Source organism: Bombina bombina, chromosome 3 (genome assembly GCF_027579735.1).
Source record: "Bombina bombina isolate aBomBom1 chromosome 3, aBomBom1.pri, whole genome shotgun sequence".
Classification (NCBI taxonomy): Eukaryota; Metazoa; Chordata; class Amphibia; order Anura; family Bombinatoridae; genus Bombina; species Bombina bombina.
In genome coordinates, this window is record NC_069501.1 from 309035851 (window position 1) to 309056030 (window position 20180).

Below are 20180 nucleotides of genomic sequence, written 5' to 3' on the forward strand. Positions count from 1 at the left end.
GCTTGTATAAGAAGGATGGTTGCATCTGGATATTAAAGGGACAGGGGTATTGAGTAAAGAATTTAAAAACTTTATTAGTAGCAATTTAAACTAATGAAGGGGGACAGAGTTAATATACCCATCTGTCCCCCAGAGCATGCCAAGACAGTCAACCAAATTTTAGATTCTTGTTTATTTAAGAAAAAAAAACATTACTTTAAGGAATAAGACTTTGAATAATGTAGGCAGGGGTTGTACTGACCATGCAAAAGGATTTGAGAATTCTAGAAATATTCTGTGTGCAATGTGCACAAATGCTCGCAGTTTAGTAAGTAAATTACCTACACTTACTGCAATAATGATTCAAGATAAATTGGATTTAGTAGTTATAACAGAGACATGGTACAATGACTCTCACGACTGGGAAACAGTCATACCTGGTTACATCTTGTTTAAAAAAAATAGAGTAGGTAAAAAAGGGGGCGGAGTTGCTCTGTACGTGAAAGACAATATTAAAGTAACTGAAATTGTAGAAAAAAATGACAATGTAGAAAGTGTTTGGGTAACTATAGAAACTGAAGGGAAACAGGTGTTTAGAATAGGAATAGTATATAGACCACCATTACAGGATGAAGCATCAGACAATTTATTAATTGATGAAATAGCCAAAATTACAATGAAGGGCAATGTTATTGCAGTGGGGGAATTTAATATGCCTGATGTAGACTGGGAAGTACCTGTTGCCAAATCAACTAGAAGTAAATATATCCTGGAATCTTTACAAGGGGAATCTCTTGAGCAACTAGAAAAAGAACCAACACGAAAAGGAACTATATTAGATTTAGTACTTACAAACAGTGATATAGTATCTGAGGTGTCTGTGGGTGAGAACTTAGGCTCTAGTGATCATCAGTCTGTATGGTTTAATATTCAGGCAAAGGTACTAAGCAACCATAGTAAAACAAAAGTCTTAGAATTTAGATCAACTGATTTTTCTTACATGGGCAGATACCTAGATGAATCCCTAAAAGGGATGGCACAGATTACAGGAGTACAAGAACAGTGGGAATATTTTAAAAATGCTATTCTAGATGCAACTAAACACTGTATTAGGCTTGTTTGTAAAAGTAAAAGAAAACCAATATGGTTTTCAAGAGAAGTAGCACATGCAGTTAAGACAAAAAAGACAGTCTATAAAAAATTCAAACTCACTGGCTCAGAAGAGGATAAAGAAAAATGGAGAACCCATCAAAATATGACAAAGCAGTTAATCAGAAAGGCTAAAGCTGATGCAGAAGAGAAAATAGCACAATCTGTAAAAAACGGTGACAAAACCTTCTTTAGATATATCAGTGAAAAGAGAAAAACTAACAGAGGGATAGTTAGACTCAAGAATGAGGATAGAGTATTGGAAGAAGATAAACAAATAGCAAACTGTTTAAATGATTTCTTTTGTTCAGTCTTTACAACAGATGGTAAAGATAGTGAGATTCTATTAAGGGATGTTACTGTAAATAATAATGTGAGTAGTACTTTTCTTTTTACAGAGGAAGAGGTTTCAAGGGCTTTATCAAAAATAAAAGTTAATAAGTCTGTGGGTCCAGATAATATTCATCCAAGGGTTCTAAGAGAACTTCGATCCATAATAGCTACTCCATTAGCTGATTTATTTAATCAGTCACTTCTAACAGGAGTTGTTCCAAAAGACTGGAAAATTGCCAATGTATTCCCTCTTCATAAAAAGGGTAGTAGGGAAGATTCTAACTATAGGCCAGTCAGTTTGACCTCAATTGCAGAGCAATTAATGGAAACTCTTTTAAAGGAAAGACTTGTATCTTTCATTCAGACAAACAACTTAGAAGACAAAGGACAGTATGGTTTCACTGCTGGAAGATCATGCCTGACTAATCTAATTGATTTCTTTGACCATGTAACTAAAATAATAGACCAGGGAGGAGCCGTAGATGTTGCATATCTAGACTTTAGCAAAGTATTTGACACCGTCCCACACAACAAACTTATTCACAAAATGTATCGCCTTGGAATAGATGCTAAGATTGTTAAGTGGGTAGAATGATGGCTTAAAGATAGACGATAGAGGGTTTCAATTAATGGAGTACATTCAAATGAGGCATCAGTTACTAGTGGTGTTCCCCAAGGGTCAGTTCTTGGGCCTGTTTTGTTTAACATGTTCATAAGTGATATTGGAAGTGGGCTTAAGGGGAAGGTTTGCTTGTTTGCTGATGATACAAAAATTTGTAACAGGGTAGATGTTCCAGGAGGAATTGATCAAATGAACTGTGATATTAATAAACTAGAGGACTGGTCAAATAAATGGGATCTGAAATTTAATATTACCAAGAGCAAAAGTATGCATATAGGATCCAAAAACCCAAAGGCCAATATAATATAGTCTCAATGGTACATTACTGACTGTAATTAAAGAAGAAAGGGATTTGGGAATTATTATTTCAGATGATTTAAAATTTGGTACACAATGCCGCAGTGCAGCCAGCAAGGCCAGTCAAATGCTTGGTTGCATTGGAAGAGGTTTTAGTAGCAGAAATAGCAAGGTTCTTATGCCACTTTACAGATAATTAGTTAGACCAAATATGGAATACTGTGTACAGTTCTGGAGACCATATCTTCAGAAAGATATAAATAAACTAGAAGCTGTCCAAAGGAGGGCTACTAAAATGGTACATGGTCTAAAATATAAAACGTACAAAGAAAGACTCTATGATCTAAATATGTATAGTTTAGAGGATAGAAGGGAAAGAGGTGACATGATAGAAACCTTCAAATATATGAAGGGACTTAATAAAATAGAAGCTGAAAGCATTTTTCACAAAAAAAATAAATGTCAAAACAAGGGGTCACAATCTAAAGTTAGAGGGTAGTAGATTCAGGAGAAATTTGAGGAAGCATTTTTTTACAGAAAGGGTGGTGGATTCATGGAATAAACTTCCATTTGAGGTGGTAAACACAAAGGGGGGTAGTTATCAAGCCGTCAACCTCAAATACGCTGGAATTCCGCAGCGTATTTGTGGCGAGGCTGATTCGCCTTAGTTATCAAAGGCTAGAGACCGGCAAAAGTAGAATTTTGTGACGTAAGCTTCGATCCGCCGGACTCAGTCCGACACAGATCGATTCTTACGTCACTCCAGATGTTCCGCACACAAGTTCGGCACAATCTGACTACTTTTGCTAGTTATCAAAAAACTAGCAGGTACGCTCGGCACTTTTCCGGCCCAGCGTACCTGGTTTTCAATCCACCGCCCTGGAGGCGGTGGATCCCATAGGAATCAATGGGAGTCCGACCATAGCGAAAGTTCATGTTCGCTGCTGCCAGACATCCCATTCATTCCTATGGGAGTAGTCTGCACCTAACACCCTAACATGTACCCCGAGTCTAAACACCCCTAATCTGTCCCCCCTACACCGCCGCAACTAAATAAATGTATTACCCCCTAAACTGCCGCACCCGGAGCCCACCGCAACCTATATTAAACTTATTAACCCCTAATCTGCCCCCCCTACACCTATAATACATTTATTAACCCCTATCCTGCCCCCCCTACACCGCCGCCACTGTAATAAAATTATTAACATCTAAACCTAAGTCTAACCCTAACCCTAACACCCCCCAACTTAAATATTAATTAAATAATATTTCTATTATTAACTAAATTAATCCTATTTAAAACTAAATACTTACCTTTAAAATAAACCCTAATATAGCTACAATATAAATAATAATTATATTGTAGCTATCTTAGGATTTATTTTTATTTTACAGGCAAATGTCAATTTATTTTAACTAGGTACAATAGCTATTAAATAGTTATTAACTATTTAATAGCTTACCTAGCTAAAATAAACAGAAATTTACCTGTAAAATAAATCCTAACCTAAGTTACAATTACACCTAACACTACACTATCATTAAATAAATTAATCCTATTTAAAACTAAATACTTACCTGTAAAATAAACCCTAAGATAGCTACAATATAATTAATAATTACATTGTAGCTATTTTAGGATTTATATTTATTTTACAGGTAACTTTGTATTTATTTTAGCTAGTTAGAATAGTTATTAAATAGTTATTAACTATTTAATAACTACCTAGCTAAAAGAAATACAAAATTACCTGTAAAATAAATCCTAACCTATGTTACAATTAAACCTAACACTACACTATCAATAAATTAATTAAATAAATTAACTACAAATAACTACAATTAAATACAATTACATAAACTAACTAAAGTACAAAAAATAAAAAAAGCTAAGTTACAAAAAATAAAAAAAATAAGTTACAAACATTTAAAAAATATTACAACAATTTTAAGCTAATTACACCTAATCTAAGCCCCCTAATAAAATAACAAAGCCCCCCAAAATAAAAAAATGCCCTTCCCTATTCTAAATTAAAAAAGTTCAAAGCTCTTTTACCTTACCAGCCCTTAAAAGGGCCTTTTGCGAGGCATGCCCCAAAGAAAACTGCTCTTTTGCCTGTAAAAGAAAAATACAACCCCCCCAACATTAAAACCCACCACCCACATACCCCTAATCTAACCTAAACCCCCCTTAAATAAACCTAACACTACCCCCCTGAAGATCCTCCTGCCTTGAGTTGTCTTCAGCCAGCCGACCCACCGATAGAACCGAAGAGGAGATCCTGAGCGGCAGAAGTGATCCTCCAAGGGGCGCTGAAGAAGTCTTCCATCCGGGCAATGTCATCTTCCAAGCGGCGCTGAAGAAGTCTTCCATCCGGGCAATGTCATCTTCCAAGCGGCGCTGAAGAAGTCTTCCATCCGGGCGATGTCATCTTCCAAGCGGGGTCTTCAATCTTCTTTCTTCAGGATCCATCTTCATCCCGCCGACGCGGAACATCCTTCTTTCCCGACGGACTACCGACGAATGAAGGCTCCTTTAAGGGACGTCATCCAAGATGGCGTCCCTTCAATTCCGATTGGCTGATAGGATTCTATCAGCCAATCGAAATTAAGGTAGGAAAAATCTGATTGGCTGATTGAATCAGCCAATCAGATTGAGTTCACATTCTATTGGCTGATCGGAACAGCCAATAGAATGCGAGCTCAATCTGATTGGCTGATTGGATCAGCCAATCGGATTGAACTTCAAATTGGCTGATAGAATCCTATCAGCCAATCGGAATTGAAGGGACGCCATCTTGGATGACGTCCCTTAAAGGAGCCTTTATTCGTTGGTAGTCCGTCGGGAAAGAAGGATGTTCTGCGTCAGCGGGATGAAGATGGATCCTGAAGAAAGAAGATTGAAGACCCCGCTTGGAAGATGACATCGCCCGGATGGAAGACTTCTTCAGCGCCGCCTGGATGATGACTTCTGCTGCTCCGGATCTCCTCTTCGGTTCCATCGGTGGGTCGGCTGGCTGAAGACAACTCAAGGTAGGATGATCTTCAGGGGGGTAGTGTTAGGTTTATTCAAGGGGGGTGGGTTTTAATGTTGGGGGGGTTGTATTTTTCTTTTACAGGCAAAAGAGCAGTTTTCTTTGGGGCATGCCCCGCAAAAGGCCCTTTTAAGGGCTGGTAAGGTAAAAGAGCTTTGAACTTTTTAAATTTAGAATAGGGTAGGACATTTTTTTATTTTGGGGGGCTTTGTTATTTTATTAGGGGGCTTAGATTAGGTGTAATTAGCTTAAAATTGTTGTAATATTTTTTGTACTTTAGTTAGTTTATGTAATTGTATTTAATTGTAGTTATTTGTAGTTAATTTATTTAATTAATTTAATGATAGTGTAGTGTTAGGTTTAATTGTAACTTAGGTTAGGATTTATTTTACAGGTAATTTTGTATTTCTTTTAGCTAGGTAGTTATTAAATAGTTAATAACTATTTAATAACTATTCTAACTAGCTCAAATAAATACAAAGTTACCTGTAAAATAAATATAAATCCTAAAATAGCTACAATGTGATTATTAATTATATTGTAGCTATCTTAGGCCTAGATTTGGAGTTTGGCGGTAGATGGGCTGTTAACGCTCCGCGGGCTTTTTTCTGGCCGCAGCATAAAATTAACTCTGGTATCGAGAGTTCAAAAAAAATGCTGCGTTAGGCTCCAAAAAAGGAGCGTAGAGCATTTTTACCGCAAATGCAACTCTCGATACCAGAGTTGCTTACGGACGCGGCCAGCCTCAAAAACGTGCTCGTGCACGATTCTCCCATAGGAAACAATGGGGCTGTTTGAGCTGTAAAAAAACTTAACACCTGCAAAAAAGCAGCGTTCAGCTCCTAACGCAGCCCCATTGTTTCCTATGGGGAAACACTTCCTACGTCTGCACCTAACACTCTAACATGTACCCCGAGTCTAAACACCCCTAACCTTACACTTATTAACCCCTAATCTGCCGCCCCCGCTATCGCTGACCCCTGCATATTATTTTTAACCCCTAATCTTCCGCTCCGTACACCGCCGCAACCTACGTTATCCCTATGTACCCCTAATCTGCTGCCCCTAACACCGCCGACCCCTATATTATATTTATTAACCCCTAATCTGCCCCCCACAACGTCGCCGACACCTGCCTACACTTATTAACCCCTAATCTGCCGAGCGGACCTGAGCGCTACTATAATAAAGTTATTAACCCCTAATCCGCCTCACTAACCCTATAATAAATAGTATTAACCCCTAATCTGCCCTCCCTAACATCGCCGACACCTAACTTCAATTATTAACCCCTAATCTGACGACCGGAGCTCATCGCTACTATAATAAATGGATTAACCCCTAAAGCTAAATCTAACCCTAACACTAACACCCCCCTAAGTTAAATATAATTTACATCTAACGAAATTAATTAACTCTTATTAAATAAATTATTCCTATTTAAAGCTAAATACTTACCTGTAAAATAAACCCTAATATAGCTACAATATAAATTATAATTATATTATAGCTATTTTAGGATTAATATTTATTTTACAGGCAACTTTGTATTTATTTTAACCAGGTACAATAGCTATTAAATAGTTAAGAACTATTTAATAGTTACCTAGTTAAAATAATAACAAAATTACCTGTAAAATAAGTCCTAACCTAAGTTATAATTAAACCTAACACTACCCTATCAATAAATTAATTAAATAAAATACCTACAATTACCTACAATAAAACCTAACACTACACTATCAATAAATAAATTAAATACAATTTCTACAAATAACTACAATTACATAAACTAACTAAAGTACAAAAAATAAAAAATAACTAAGTTACAAAAAATAAAAAAATATTTACAAACATAAGAAAAATATTACAACAATTTTAAACTAATTACACCTACTCTAAGCCCCCTAATAAAATAACAAAGACCCCCAAAATAAAAAATTCCCTACCCTATTCTAAATTAATAAATGTAAAAGCTCTTTTACCTTACCAGCCCTGAACAGGGCCCTTTGCGGGGCATGCCCCAAGAAAATCAGCTCTTTTGCCTGTAAAAAAAAACATACAATACCCCCCCCAACATTACAACCCACCACCCACATACCCCTAATCTAACCCAAACCCCCCTTAAATAAACCTAACACTAAGCCCCTGAAGATCTTCCTACCTTGTCTTCACCATCCAGGTATCACCGATCCGTCCTGGCATCCGGTGCTGAAGAGGTCCAGAAGAGGCTCCAAAGTCTTCCTCCTATCCGGCAAGAAGAGGACATCCGGACCGGCAAACATCTTCTCCAAGCGGCATCTTCGATCTTCTTCCATCCGGTGCGGAGCGGGTCCATCTTGAATCAGCCGACGCGGATCCATCCTCTTCTTTCTGTGTCTCCCGACGAATGACGGTTCCTTTAAGGGACGTCATCCAAGATGGCGTCCCTCGAATTCCGATTGGCTGATAGGATTCTATCAGCCAATCGGAATTAAGGTAGGAATATTCTGATTGGCTGATGGAATCAGCCAATCAGAATCAAGTTCAATCCGATTGGCTGATCCAATCAGCCAATCAGATTGAGCTCGCATTCTATTGGCTGTTCCGATCAGCCAATAGAATGCGAGCTCAATCTGATTGGCTGATTGGATCAGCCAATCGGATTGAACTTGATTCTGATTGGCTGATTCCATCAGCCAATCAGAATATTCCTACCTTAATTCCGATTGGCTGATAGAATCCTATCAGCCAATCGGAATTCGAGGGACGCCATCTTGGATGACGTCCCTTAAAGGAACCGTCATTCGTCGGGAGACACAGAAAAAAGAGGATGGATCCGCGTCGGCTGATTCAAGATGGACCCGCTCCGCACCGGATGGAAGAAGATCGAAGATGCCACTTGGAGAAGATGTTTGCCGGTCCGGATGTCCTCTTCTTGCCGGATAGGAGGAAGACTTTGGAGCCTCTTCTGGACCTCTTCAGCACCGGATGCCAGGACGGATCAGTGATACCTGGATGGTGAAGACAAGGTAGGAAGATCTTCAGGGGCTTAGTGTTAGGTTTATTTAAGGGGGGTTTGGGTTAGATTAGGGGTATGTGGGTGGTGGGTTGTAATGTTGGGGGGGGGGTATTGTATGTTTTTTTTTACAGGCAAAAGAGCTGATTTTCTTGGGGCATGCCCCGCAAAGGGCCCTGTTCAGGGCTGGTAAGGTAAAAGAGCTTTTACATTTATTAATTTAGAATAGGGTAGGGAATTTTTTATTTTGGGGGTCTTTGTTATTTTATTAGGTGGCTTAGAGTAGGTGTAATTAGTTTAAAATTGTTGTAATATTTTTCTTATGTTTGTAAATATTTTTTTATTTTTTGTAACTTAGTTCTTTTTTATTTTTTGTACTTTAGTTAGTTTATGTAATTGTAGTTATTTGTAGCAATTGTATTTAATTTATTTATTGATAGTGTAGTGTTAGGTTAATTGTAGGTAATTGTAGGTATTTTATTTAATTAATTTATTGATAGGGTAGTGTTAGGTTTAATTATAACTTAGGTTAGGATTTATTTTACAGGTAATTTTGTTATTATTTTAACTAGGTAACTATTAAATAGTTCTTAACTATTTAATAGCTATTGTACCTGGTTAAAATAATTACCAAGTTGCCTGTAAAATAAATATTAATCCTAAAATAGCTACAATATAATTATAATTTATATTGTAGCTATATTAGGGTTTATTTTACAGGTAAGTATTTAGCTTTAAATAGGAATAATTTATTTAATAAGAGTTAATGAATTTCGTTAGATTTAAATTATATTTAACTTAGGGGGGTGTTAGTGTTAGGGTTAGACTTAGCTTTAGGGGTTAATCCATTTATTATAGTAGCGGTGAGCTCCGGTCGTCAGATTAGGGGTTAATAATTGAAGTTAGGTGTCGGCGATGTTAGGGAGGGCAGATTAGGGGTTAATACTATTTATGATAGGGTTAGTGAGGCGGATTAGGGGTTAATAACTTTATTATAGTAGCGCTCAGGTCCGCTCGGCAGATTAGGGGTTAATAAGTGTAGGCAGGTGTCGGCGACGTTGTGGGGGGCAGATTAGGGGTTAATAAATATAATATAGGGGTCGGAGGTGTTAGGGGCAGCAGATTAGGGGTACATAAGGATAACGTAGGTGGCGGCGCTTTGCGGTCGGCAGATTAGGGGTTAATTATTGTAGGTAGCTGGCGGCGACGTTGTGGGGGGCAGGTTAGGGGTTAATAAATATAATACAGGGGTCGGCGGGGTTAGGGGCAGCAGATTAGGGGTACATAAGTATAACGTAGGTGGCGGTCGGCAGATTAGGGGTTAAAAAATTTTAATCGAGTGGCGGCGATGTGGGGGGACCTCGGTTTAGGGGTACATAGGTAGTTTATGGGTGTTAGTGTACTTTAGGGTACAGTAGTTAAGAGCTTTATGAACCGGCGTTAGCCCAGAAAGCTCTTAACTCCTGCTATTTTCCGGCGGCTGGAGTTTTGTCGTTAGAGCTCTAACGCTCACTTCAGAAACGACTCTAAATACCGGCGTTAGAAAGATCCCATTGAAAAGATAGGATACGCAATTGACGTAAGGGGATCTGCGGTATGGAAAAGTCGCGGCTGAAAAGTGAGCGTCAGACCCTATTTTGAGTGACTCCAAATACCGGCGGTAGCCTAAAACCAGCGTTAGGAGCCTCTAACGCTGGTTTTCACGGCTACCACCGAACTCTAAATCTAGGCCTTAGGGTTTATTTTACAGGTAAGTATTTAGTTTTAAATAGGAATAATTTATTAAAGTATAGTGTAGTGTTAGGTGTAATTGTAACTTAGGTTAGTTTTTATTTTACAGGTAAATTTCTGTTTATTTTAGCTAGGTAGCTATTAAATAGTTAATAACTATTTAATAGCTTTTGTACCTAGTTAAAATAAATTGAAAGTTACCTGTAAAATAAAAATAAATCCTAAAATAGCTACAATATAATTATTATTTATATTGTAGCTATATTAGGGTTTATTTTAAAGGTAAGTATTTAGTTTTAAATAGGATTAACTTAGTTAATAAGAGAAATATTATTTAGATTTATTTAATTAATATTTAAGTTAGGGGTGTGTTAGGGTTAGTGTTAGACTTAGGTTTAGGGGTTAATAAATTTATTACAGTGGCGGCGGTGTAGTGGGGGGGCAGGATAGGGGTTAATAAATTTATTATAGGTGGCGACGGTGTAGGGGGGGGCCGATTAGGGGTTAATAAGTTTAATATAGGTTGCAGCGGGGTCCGGGAGCGGTGGTTTAGGGGTTAAACTATTTATTTAATTGCGGCGAGGTGCGGGATCAGCAGGATAGGGGTTAATAACTTTATTATAGAGGGCGACGGTATAGGGGGGGCAGGAAAGGGGTTACTAGGTATAATGTAGGTTGCGGCGGTGTCTGGGAGCGGCGGTTTAGGGGTTAATACATTTATAAGAGTTGCGGCGGGGTCTAGGGGCAGCGGTTAGGGGTTAATAACGTTATTTTGTTGCGGGAGGCTCCGGGGGTGCCGGTATAGGGGGTAGAACAGTGTAGTTAGTGTGGGTGCTTAGTGACAGGCTAGCAATAAAGCTGTAAAAAAGCCGAAGAGCAGCGAGATCGGATGAGTGATAACTCTCACAGTCCGCTGCTCATCGCCCCGTACTTGGTGCGCAGGTTTTTGACAGCTTTATTGATAACTTAGGCGAAATTTTGCAGGTCCGCGGTGGCGATGGTAGGCGAGCTTAGGGGGGCGTATTGGACCGGCGAAGGCAGGAAAAGTAGACGCGTTGATAACTACCCCTCAAAGACTGTAAAGGAATTTAAAAATGCCTGGGACATGCATAAGGCTATCCTAAGGAAAAAGTAACATGTAATATGGGTAGACTTGATGGGCCTTTTTGGTTCTTATCTACCGTCAAATTCTATGTTTCTATGTTTCTCCCCATTCTATATTAATGTTCTATATGTGTTCACTTTATGTCAGTGTCTGTTACTTTATAATATTTATTTAAAATGTGTGTTCTCATTATATTAAATGGGCAGACAAGTAAACTATTGTGCTTCCTGGTTTAACTTTTAAGGAATACTTAGCTGTTTGGAAATTTTCTTTTGATTCCTATGAAATAGCCAAAGGCAATGGTAGCCTCGGGTGCTTTTATCTGCTCTATTAGTGCTCTCTCTTGCGCACTACTCCCAAATCAGTTTTAGACTAGTTGTGCCTGATGTAAATGCAGAGAAAACAGGGCAGTAATGCACAAGGGAGAGGACTTAGAGGGCAGAGGAGGTAGTGATTTTCAAAAGAAAGAAGAATAAAGCTCTCCAAGCACTTATCTTTTTTTGTTTTTAATACTTAAAAATATAGCTTTGGATGGTAAGTTTTTTTTTAAAGAAAACTTCCTTAACATTATAATGATATCTAAAAAAAGAAAACACAAAATACCAAAATGGTATTGGAGTCCATAACTAATCAGATTAAAGGGACACTGAACCCAAATTTTTTCTTTTGTGATTCAGATAGAGCATGCAATTTTAAGCACCTTTCTAATTTACTCCTATTATCAATTTTTCTTCATTCTCTTGCTATCTTTATTTGAAGGCATCTAATCTAAGGAACCAGACAATTTTAGGTTCAGTACCCTGGACAGCACTTGTTTATTGGATGGTGAATTTATCCACCAATCAGCAAGAACAACCCAGGTTGTTCACCAAAAATGGGCCGGCATCTAAACTTACATTCTTCCTTTTCAAACAAAGATACCAAGAAAATGAATACAATTTCGTAAAGCAAGTGAGGGGGGGGGCGGCTCCAGGAGGACCTCTGCAGATCAAAGCAAGCCTCCGGTCACAGATGACAAAGTTAAACTGCTACAAATAATCCACAAATTAAGGCTAGAGGTGCAAGACGAAAAAAGGACTATGTCCCAAAACTGTGCAAAAGAAAACAATGCAGCACACACGGTATCCAAAAATCTGAAATTTATTCAAGAATTATAAACGAATACACAAACACACATACATGAGGAAAAGGGGTCGTGTCCTTATGCGTTTCGTGCCGTGCGGCACTTAATCATAGGATGACAGGTAAGTATAGACTTAACACTTAACCCACAGCGGGAAGGAAAACTCTAGTCCCCGCAAAACAGAGCATGTCGCAGTGGATCTCAGCGGAGACCCGGCCGACTAGATTAACAGGCTAATGAGGACTGAACCATCCCCCATGCCCCTAAGCAAACCACGGACCCTCAAGTCCTCTCAGGATGCTAGCTGAAACTTGTAAAATAAAAGGAAGGAAAACAACACAAGTCATATTGTGAGCACTAGGTGCCCTCACCAGACCAGCCAGGCATAAAAGGTGCCATGTGTCTGAACTAGGCCTCAAAGACAGAAGGATTTGTACCCAGTCAGGACCAGCCTGAAACCAAGGGCCCCAGCACTGTCAAGGCGACATAGAGTCTCCCCCGAGATGGAGGGATCAGAATTTCTCTGTCGCCACACGGTCAGGAATGCGGAAATGGAGAGCTAATAATGTGACCATGCCCGGGCACAAGGTAAACTGTGCAGTCCATGAAAAAAGCACGCCCGACCGTAAAGGCCTCGTCATTAGTCACAGGCCGTTATGTTCCAAAATAGCCATGAGCCGAAGTATCACTACACAGTAGCAGACAGAATCACATAACAAACATGATTAAACCCCCCCTGTTTAATAACCTCTCTTAGGAGATATTAACCCTTGATTCCAAGATACAAAAGGACACTGAATGAATAACGGGAGGGAACAAAAAAGGAAGAGGTGGACCCTATTCTGAGGGTACTACAGCCTCCAAAACTTTTCTACCGAAAGCTGCTTCAGTCGAAGCAAAAACATCAAACTTGTAAAATTTTAAAAAAGTATGTAAGGAGGACCAGGTAGCCGCCTTACAAATCTGATCCATAGAGGCCTCGTTCTTAACGGCCCGAGAGGAAGCCACTGCTCTAGTGGAATGAGCCATTACCCTCTCAGGAGAACGATGTCCCACTGTCTCGTAAGCTAAGCGGATGACACTCCTTAACCAAAAAGATAGGGAAGTCGAAGTAGCCTTCTGCCCCTTACGTTTCTCCGAAGAGATAATAAGCAAAGAGAAAGATTGTCTAAACTCCTTAGTAGCCTGAAGATAGAACTTCAAGGCGCAAACTACATGCAAATTGTGAAGTAAGAGTTCCTTCGATGAAGAAGGATTAGGACACAAGGAAGGAACCACAATCTCCTAATTGATGTTGCGATCTGACACAACCTTAGGAAGAAAACCTAATTTAGTACGTAAAACTGCCTTATATGCATGAAAAATCCGATAAGGGGGCTCACATTGCAAAGCAGAGCTCTCAGAAACTCTGCGTGCAGAGGCAATAGCCAGTAAAGAGAACCTTCCAAGATAACAATTTAATGTCAACGGAATGCAGAGGTTTAAACGGAACCTGTTGCAAAACCCGAAGAACAAGATTTAGGCTCCAAGGAGGAACCCCTAGATCTAAACACAGGTCTGATCCTAATCAGAGCCTTAACAAAGGACTGCATGTCTGGAAGCTCAGCCAGTCTCTTGTGCAATAAAACCGAAAGGGCCAAAATCTGTCCCCTCAGGGAACTAGCAGAAAGGCCCTTCTCCAGTCCATCCTGGAGAAAAGATAAGATCCTGGCAACCTTAACTCTTTGCCAAGAAAAAACACGCTCTTCACACCAGAATAAGTAGGTCCCCCACACCTTGTGGTAGATACGCCAAGTAACTGGTTTACGAGCTTGAATAAGAGTATTAATGACACTCTCAGAGAAACCTCTCTTGGCTAAGACTAAGCGTTCAAACTCCACGCAGTCAGCCTCAGAGAATCTAGATTTTGATGAACAAATGGACCTTGTATAAGCAGGTCTCTGCGACAAGGTAACTTCCACGGAAGAGATGAGGGCATTCCCACTAGATCCGCGAACCACGTCCTTCGCGGCCACGATGGAGCAATCAGGATTACTGATACCCGCTCCTGCTTGATGTGGGCCACCACTCTAGGAAGAAGTGGTAATGGAGGCAAAGGATATATGAGTTTGAACCTCCAGGGCACTGCTAGTGCAGCTATTAGATCCGCTTGGGGATTCCTCGACCTCGACCCGTACCTGGATAGCTTGGTATTGAGACAGGACGCCATGAGATCTATCTCCGGTGTCCTCCACTTGCTGCATTTCTCTGCAAACACCTCGGGATGGAGAGAACATTCCCCTGGATGAAAGGATTGCCTGCTGAGAAAATCCGCCTCCCAGTTGTCCACACCCGGAATGTGGATCGCTGACAGTAAACAGCTGTGGGCCTACGCCCACTCCAGAATCTGAGATACTTCCTTCATTGCCAAAGAACTTCTCGTTCCCCCTGATGGAACAACTTTTTAAAAGTACATGAGGGGGGAAAGGAAGAACCAATTCTTTCCCATTTGCTTTTAATAAAGTTCGTCATCTTAACCGTCACACAGGAAAAATTAAAGGAACTTTCCTGTCTTCGTAAACTCTGTCTAATTTAGGTATCATAAGGCAGCACAGCCTTTGGAACCTCTAACGTAGACAGAACCTCCTTTAAAAAAAAACTCAAGTGCTCAATTTTAAATCTAAAGGACGGTTTCTCCGCAGCAGGAGGCTTAGACGCTAAGGACTCTGACCCAGAAAGTTCACCCTGTGAAGCTACAGTGGTTAACTCATCATCGGATAACTGGGACATAATAGCTAAATCCGATAAATATTTAGATGACTCTGGGTCAGGAGAGCTATGTTTAACCTTTCTCTTGCGTTCTTGTGCAATGCTGAACCCTGCCCACACACAGTGAAGAGGTGGCAAAGAGGTTTGGGATGCAGCAGTCTGATGACCGCTGTCTGTTAAATACGGACTGCAGGTTCTCTTGTGAGAACCTGCAGTCGTAGTGGGGCAAAGGCTGGTGAAGCCTTTAATAAATCCACGCCTTTACACATTGTATTTTATATTACACTTCAGATTGAGTCCTTTCAGTATTATTGCATTTAAGCTTTGAACTTTCTATTTTATATCTATTTTCAGCAGTCGGCTGCTTTACGGCATTAGTTTAAAAAAACTGCTGCACCTAGGTTACATAATTCTATGCACATAGTGCTGAATTAAGTAAAATTGTGCACAACGATTACTGTTCCTTTAATCTGAAGTGTAAAGTGATTTAAAATACAAAGCACAAAGTGTAAATGCAGCACAACTGTCATGTTATGCAGTGCTATATTGCACTGGCCTTGTCTCTCCTTCACATAGAGAAATGTAGGGAACGCCCCTTGGAGAAGTAAAGCAAAATCTACCTTTTTAGAATTTCACGAGGGATCTCACAGTGCTGGAGGATAATTTCATATCATATTGTCTGAGTGTAGAGTTTTATATCATCAGGCCCTCGGTGTGGTGACCAAATCTTAACAATTCCACTAATCTAAAAATGCACATTATGTATAAACAAACTTCAGATGAAATACTTAAATACTACATAAGCACACAGATCCAAAAAAACAATACATTTAGTTAACATTGTGAGTACAGGAATGAGCCATTTGCAGAAATGAGGAACTCAACTTGTGTTGGAAATTGGAAGAGGTTGGGTAGTGGAGAGGAGTTGTGATATGCATTGTTGCCCCTGGTTCACCAGCCAGATACTAAATGTCCCACTATATACTAGATGAAATGATTCTGTGTACAAATTTCATAACACAAACTGATGTGACTTGGATTCATTATATCTCATGTAAACCTGTATCTATTTAAAGTCTATGCACAACTTTCATGTCACAAACCCATGTGACTTGACATAAATTAATTTCATGTAAACTTTTATCTGTTCAACCAGACAGAACATGGAAAAATGCCTGCTTGTATGTCAAATGTAAAGGAGTAAAACACATTTTTGTTTTCTGCTCTCTCTGGTTGGTCTTGCACATCAGTGGGAGTAAAATTACCATGGTTCCGTTCTTTGTAAAGGTCAGACTTTAAAAAGTACATATAAGTAGTGAATCAACACCATCAAAACATTAATTAAAATAAAAAAAGTAGAGGGCTGGATGTGTACTACTGTCTATGTTTATCAAAGTAAAATCAAGAGCCACCAAGCAAAGAGGACAGATAGGGAAAACTACACACAGGCATTTTAATGCAGAAATGTTGTTTATACCATATCAAATTCTCTTTAGGAATCTGTACTGAAGGATGTAATCAGCTTCTTCTTAAACTTACCAAAATCACACAGCTTTAAGATGTCGTTGTAACTAATTAAAAGATTTTCTGGTTTGATGTCTGCAAAAGAAAAAAAAGAAGCTTAGAAATCACAGCATAACATACTGATGTTTTCTAGTTGTTGCTTAGAAATATCAAAAGCTCTAAAACCATATTAACGTTAATAAAACAGGCTTATTTTTACTAAAGGTTTGCAGAGTTGCCTAACAAGTACTTATTTACAAGTATGCCTACTGGTTATTAATATTTCATAGGTAATACATAGAAAGCATTAGAGCTTCTAGTAATATGCAGATTTTAAAATAATTATTAGTTAAAATATTAATTCAGTCATTAGTGCAGAAACCAAACAGGTGAAGTATGAATTATTTTATCTTGGAAGAATTTAAAAAAAATTATCAACTGAATTTCATGACGCCGATTTCAATCAGCAGATTGCAAAATAAAGGTTTAAGGCTGCACTTTAGCCGGTGTGCAATCAGAGTGGCTTAGCTTTATACGAGCCCGGAAGAAGCCAATTAACTGGTGAAACGTACGTCGGCGAACTCAGTCTGAATCCGAGTTTTAGGAGGCACGCAACTTGACAGCCATTGCAGGAGGACTGGTTGATGCTAAGAGCCTAAGAAGACATCGGCGGTGTGAGAGTGTAGAAGGAGGTGTGTTGGGACATTGACACGGTATCCCTCCGCAATATAGTAGCACCGGGATACCCTGGTGTTGGCCGCGTAGAGGTCGAGCTCCTTCCAGGATCACTTCCACCTTTTATTTACAAGTCAGCGGATACGCTGATAGAGTTTATTGAAGGCATTTGCAGCGACCTGTGTGTTAAGGCATCGGCCACTATTTGGATTACAATCAATTTTCTTTCCTCCATTGGATGGTCTGTGCTTCATTTACAGAACTCACAGGATTGCGATTTATTTGCTTGCTCATTGCTGGACACTACGATAAGTATCTGTTGTTATTGTTTGACACATGTTCAGTATATCATTCTTAGCCAATCGCTATTATCTGTGTTATGTTAAGTTTGTAACATCCTTTTAGTGGTGCATATCTAGGTAGGTTTTAAATATCCAACCTGATTTATAGAATATCTATTTCTATGTACGGCAGCACTTTGTCAGAGGATGGTCAAAATCCTGATGATGAAGGTAATCTGAAAAAGGAAAAAACAGAGGCGCCAAAATGGCCTAGTACCATCACAACAGATGATAATGCAAATAAAACAAATGACTACTCACAAACGTGATGCACCCAATGGTGCTTGTGGAGCAGGCTGGAACTTCTCAGTAGTCCAGCTCACTGGATAAAGGCAAGCAACTGCACAGATTAAGATGCTTCCAGTCCACTTTCAAACAGTACCTGTATGGAGAAAAACTTTTCTCCCGAAAGCTGCTTCAGCCGAAGCAAAAACATCAAACTTGTAATTTTTAAAAAAAGTATGGAAGGAGGACAGGTAGCTGCCTTACAAATCTGATCCATAGAGGCCTCGTTCTTAAAGGCCCAAGAGGAAGCCACTGCTCTAGTGGAATGAGCCGTTATCCTCTAAGGAGGACGATGTCCCACAGACTCCTTAACCAAAAAGATAGGGAAGTCAAAGTAGCCTTCTGCCACTTACGCTTCCCCGAATAGACAACAAACAAAGAGGAAGATTGTCTAAACTCCTTAGTAGACTGAAGATAGAACTTCAAGGTGCAAATCACATCCAAATTGTGAAGTGAGCGTTCCTTCGATGAAGAAGGATTAGGACACAAGGAAGGAACCACAATCTCCTGATGTTGCGATCTGACACAACCTTAGGAAGAAAACCTAATTTAGTACGTAAAACTGCCTTATTTCCATGAAAAATCAGATAAGGAGGCTCACATTGCAAAGCAGAGATCTCAGAAACTCTGCACACAGAGGCAATAGTTAAAGGGACAGTCTACACCCAGTATATTTTTTGTTAACTTACTGTTGAATGCCATTTAAACACTGTATAACATGTCCCTCATCTCCCTGCTTCTATGATGTGCAGGAAAAATTTAAATATCCACTGCTCGTTTGCAGTTAAAAATGGAGGTTAAGCTCCGCCCACCGCTTGGTGTATAGTTTGCTATCTCTAGTGTTACCAATCATGAGCGACTCGTAAATAAGTTTTAACTACCTTGTTGTGCATGCGCAGCTGTTATAGAGGAGTGTCGCTGCCTAATCATTCCCCAGAAACTGTATGTTAAGATTTTGTTCCGGCTCTGCATAGTGCTATGCTGTCATAGCGGACGGTAAATGCAGAGCCGCATCAGCTGTGGATAAAGTGAGCAGAGGTAGAACTCTCTGCTGAATCTGCTGCTGGTAGCAAAAATGTTTGGAGAAGGTGAGGGGGATTTCTGTATTACTGTCCCTATCGCTGGCATATCCTGTCATATGTTTCCTGAACGCTCCTGTCCTCTCTCCTCAAGCAGCTACGCACAGAAAGCCTTTTGTGAAGGGAGCTGCTGTTACATCTGATCATTTCTCTTGAAATTCCTATGCCTGTCTCTCGTCACAGCAAACACACACGCTGCTCCAGCTTGCCCTCTGCTTCCTACAACCCAGTTGTCCGGCTTCACTTAAAGTGGAATAACAAAAATAGGGCTTAGTGTTGACCCTCAAATAATAAATCACCAAACCTACAGACAAGGTTCTGAATCTGTATGAGCACGTTATTGCTGGGGGAGAGATCGAACAGGAGCTTTTAAACAGTCTGGCTAGGATAGTGAGGGGGAGGAGGGAGGTATTAAAATTAAAGGGCTGGCAGTATATTAAATGGTTTGAATCTCCTGATACACTTGATCCATAAGAAATGTGTACTGACTTCAGATTTCCATATGATGTTAATATATGTTGTGTCTTACACAACTGCAGTGTTGCAAGCATTGTCTTTACAGTTGTGATCTCCTTTCTATCAGGGGTGATATTATCTATCCCATAGATGCAGCACTAAGGACTGCCTGCCTTTAAAAAAAAGTCATGTTATTTGTGGGCATAGTTTCTGGAGTTCTGGAGTTTGCCAGAGTAAACCAAATGTTTATTAAAAATGTTACATTCTCCTATCTGAATTGATTCTGCTAATACTGAGCACCTCTAATGTGTGCATCAAAGTGTGTGTGTGTATATTTATGTGTGTGTGTATATTTATATGTGTGTGTGTATAATTATGTCTATGTGTGTATCTGTATATGTGTGTGTGTGTATCTGTATATGTGTGTGTGTATATTTATGTCTATGTGTGTGTAGCTGTATATATGCGTGTGTGTATATTTATGTCTATGTGTGTATCTGTATATGTGTGTGTGTATTTATGTCTATGTGTGTGTATCTGTATATGTGTGTATGTATTTATGTCTATGTGTGTGTGTATATGTGTGTGTATATGTCTATGTGTGTATCTGTATATGTGTGTGTATAATTATGTCTGTGTATCTGTATATGTGTGTGTGTGTATGTATTTATGTCTGTGTGTGTGTATCTGTATATGTGTGTGTATATGTGTGTGTATA

General features: G+C 39.4%; 1 protein-coding gene across 11 annotated transcripts in view; it reads right to left on the bottom strand.

The window, feature by feature from the left end:
• Nucleotides 1-20180, bottom strand: part of CDKL5 (cyclin dependent kinase like 5) — a 1071204-nt gene that overhangs the window by 267185 nt on the left and 783839 nt on the right. For all 11 annotated transcript variants that reach the window (XM_053706416.1, XM_053706410.1, XM_053706408.1 and 8 more), the window contains one exon: nucleotides 16663-16722. In XM_053706416.1, coding sequence (XP_053562391.1) covers nucleotides 16663-16722 — 60 coding nt within the window. The remainder of the gene's footprint in view (nucleotides 1-16662; nucleotides 16723-20180) is intronic.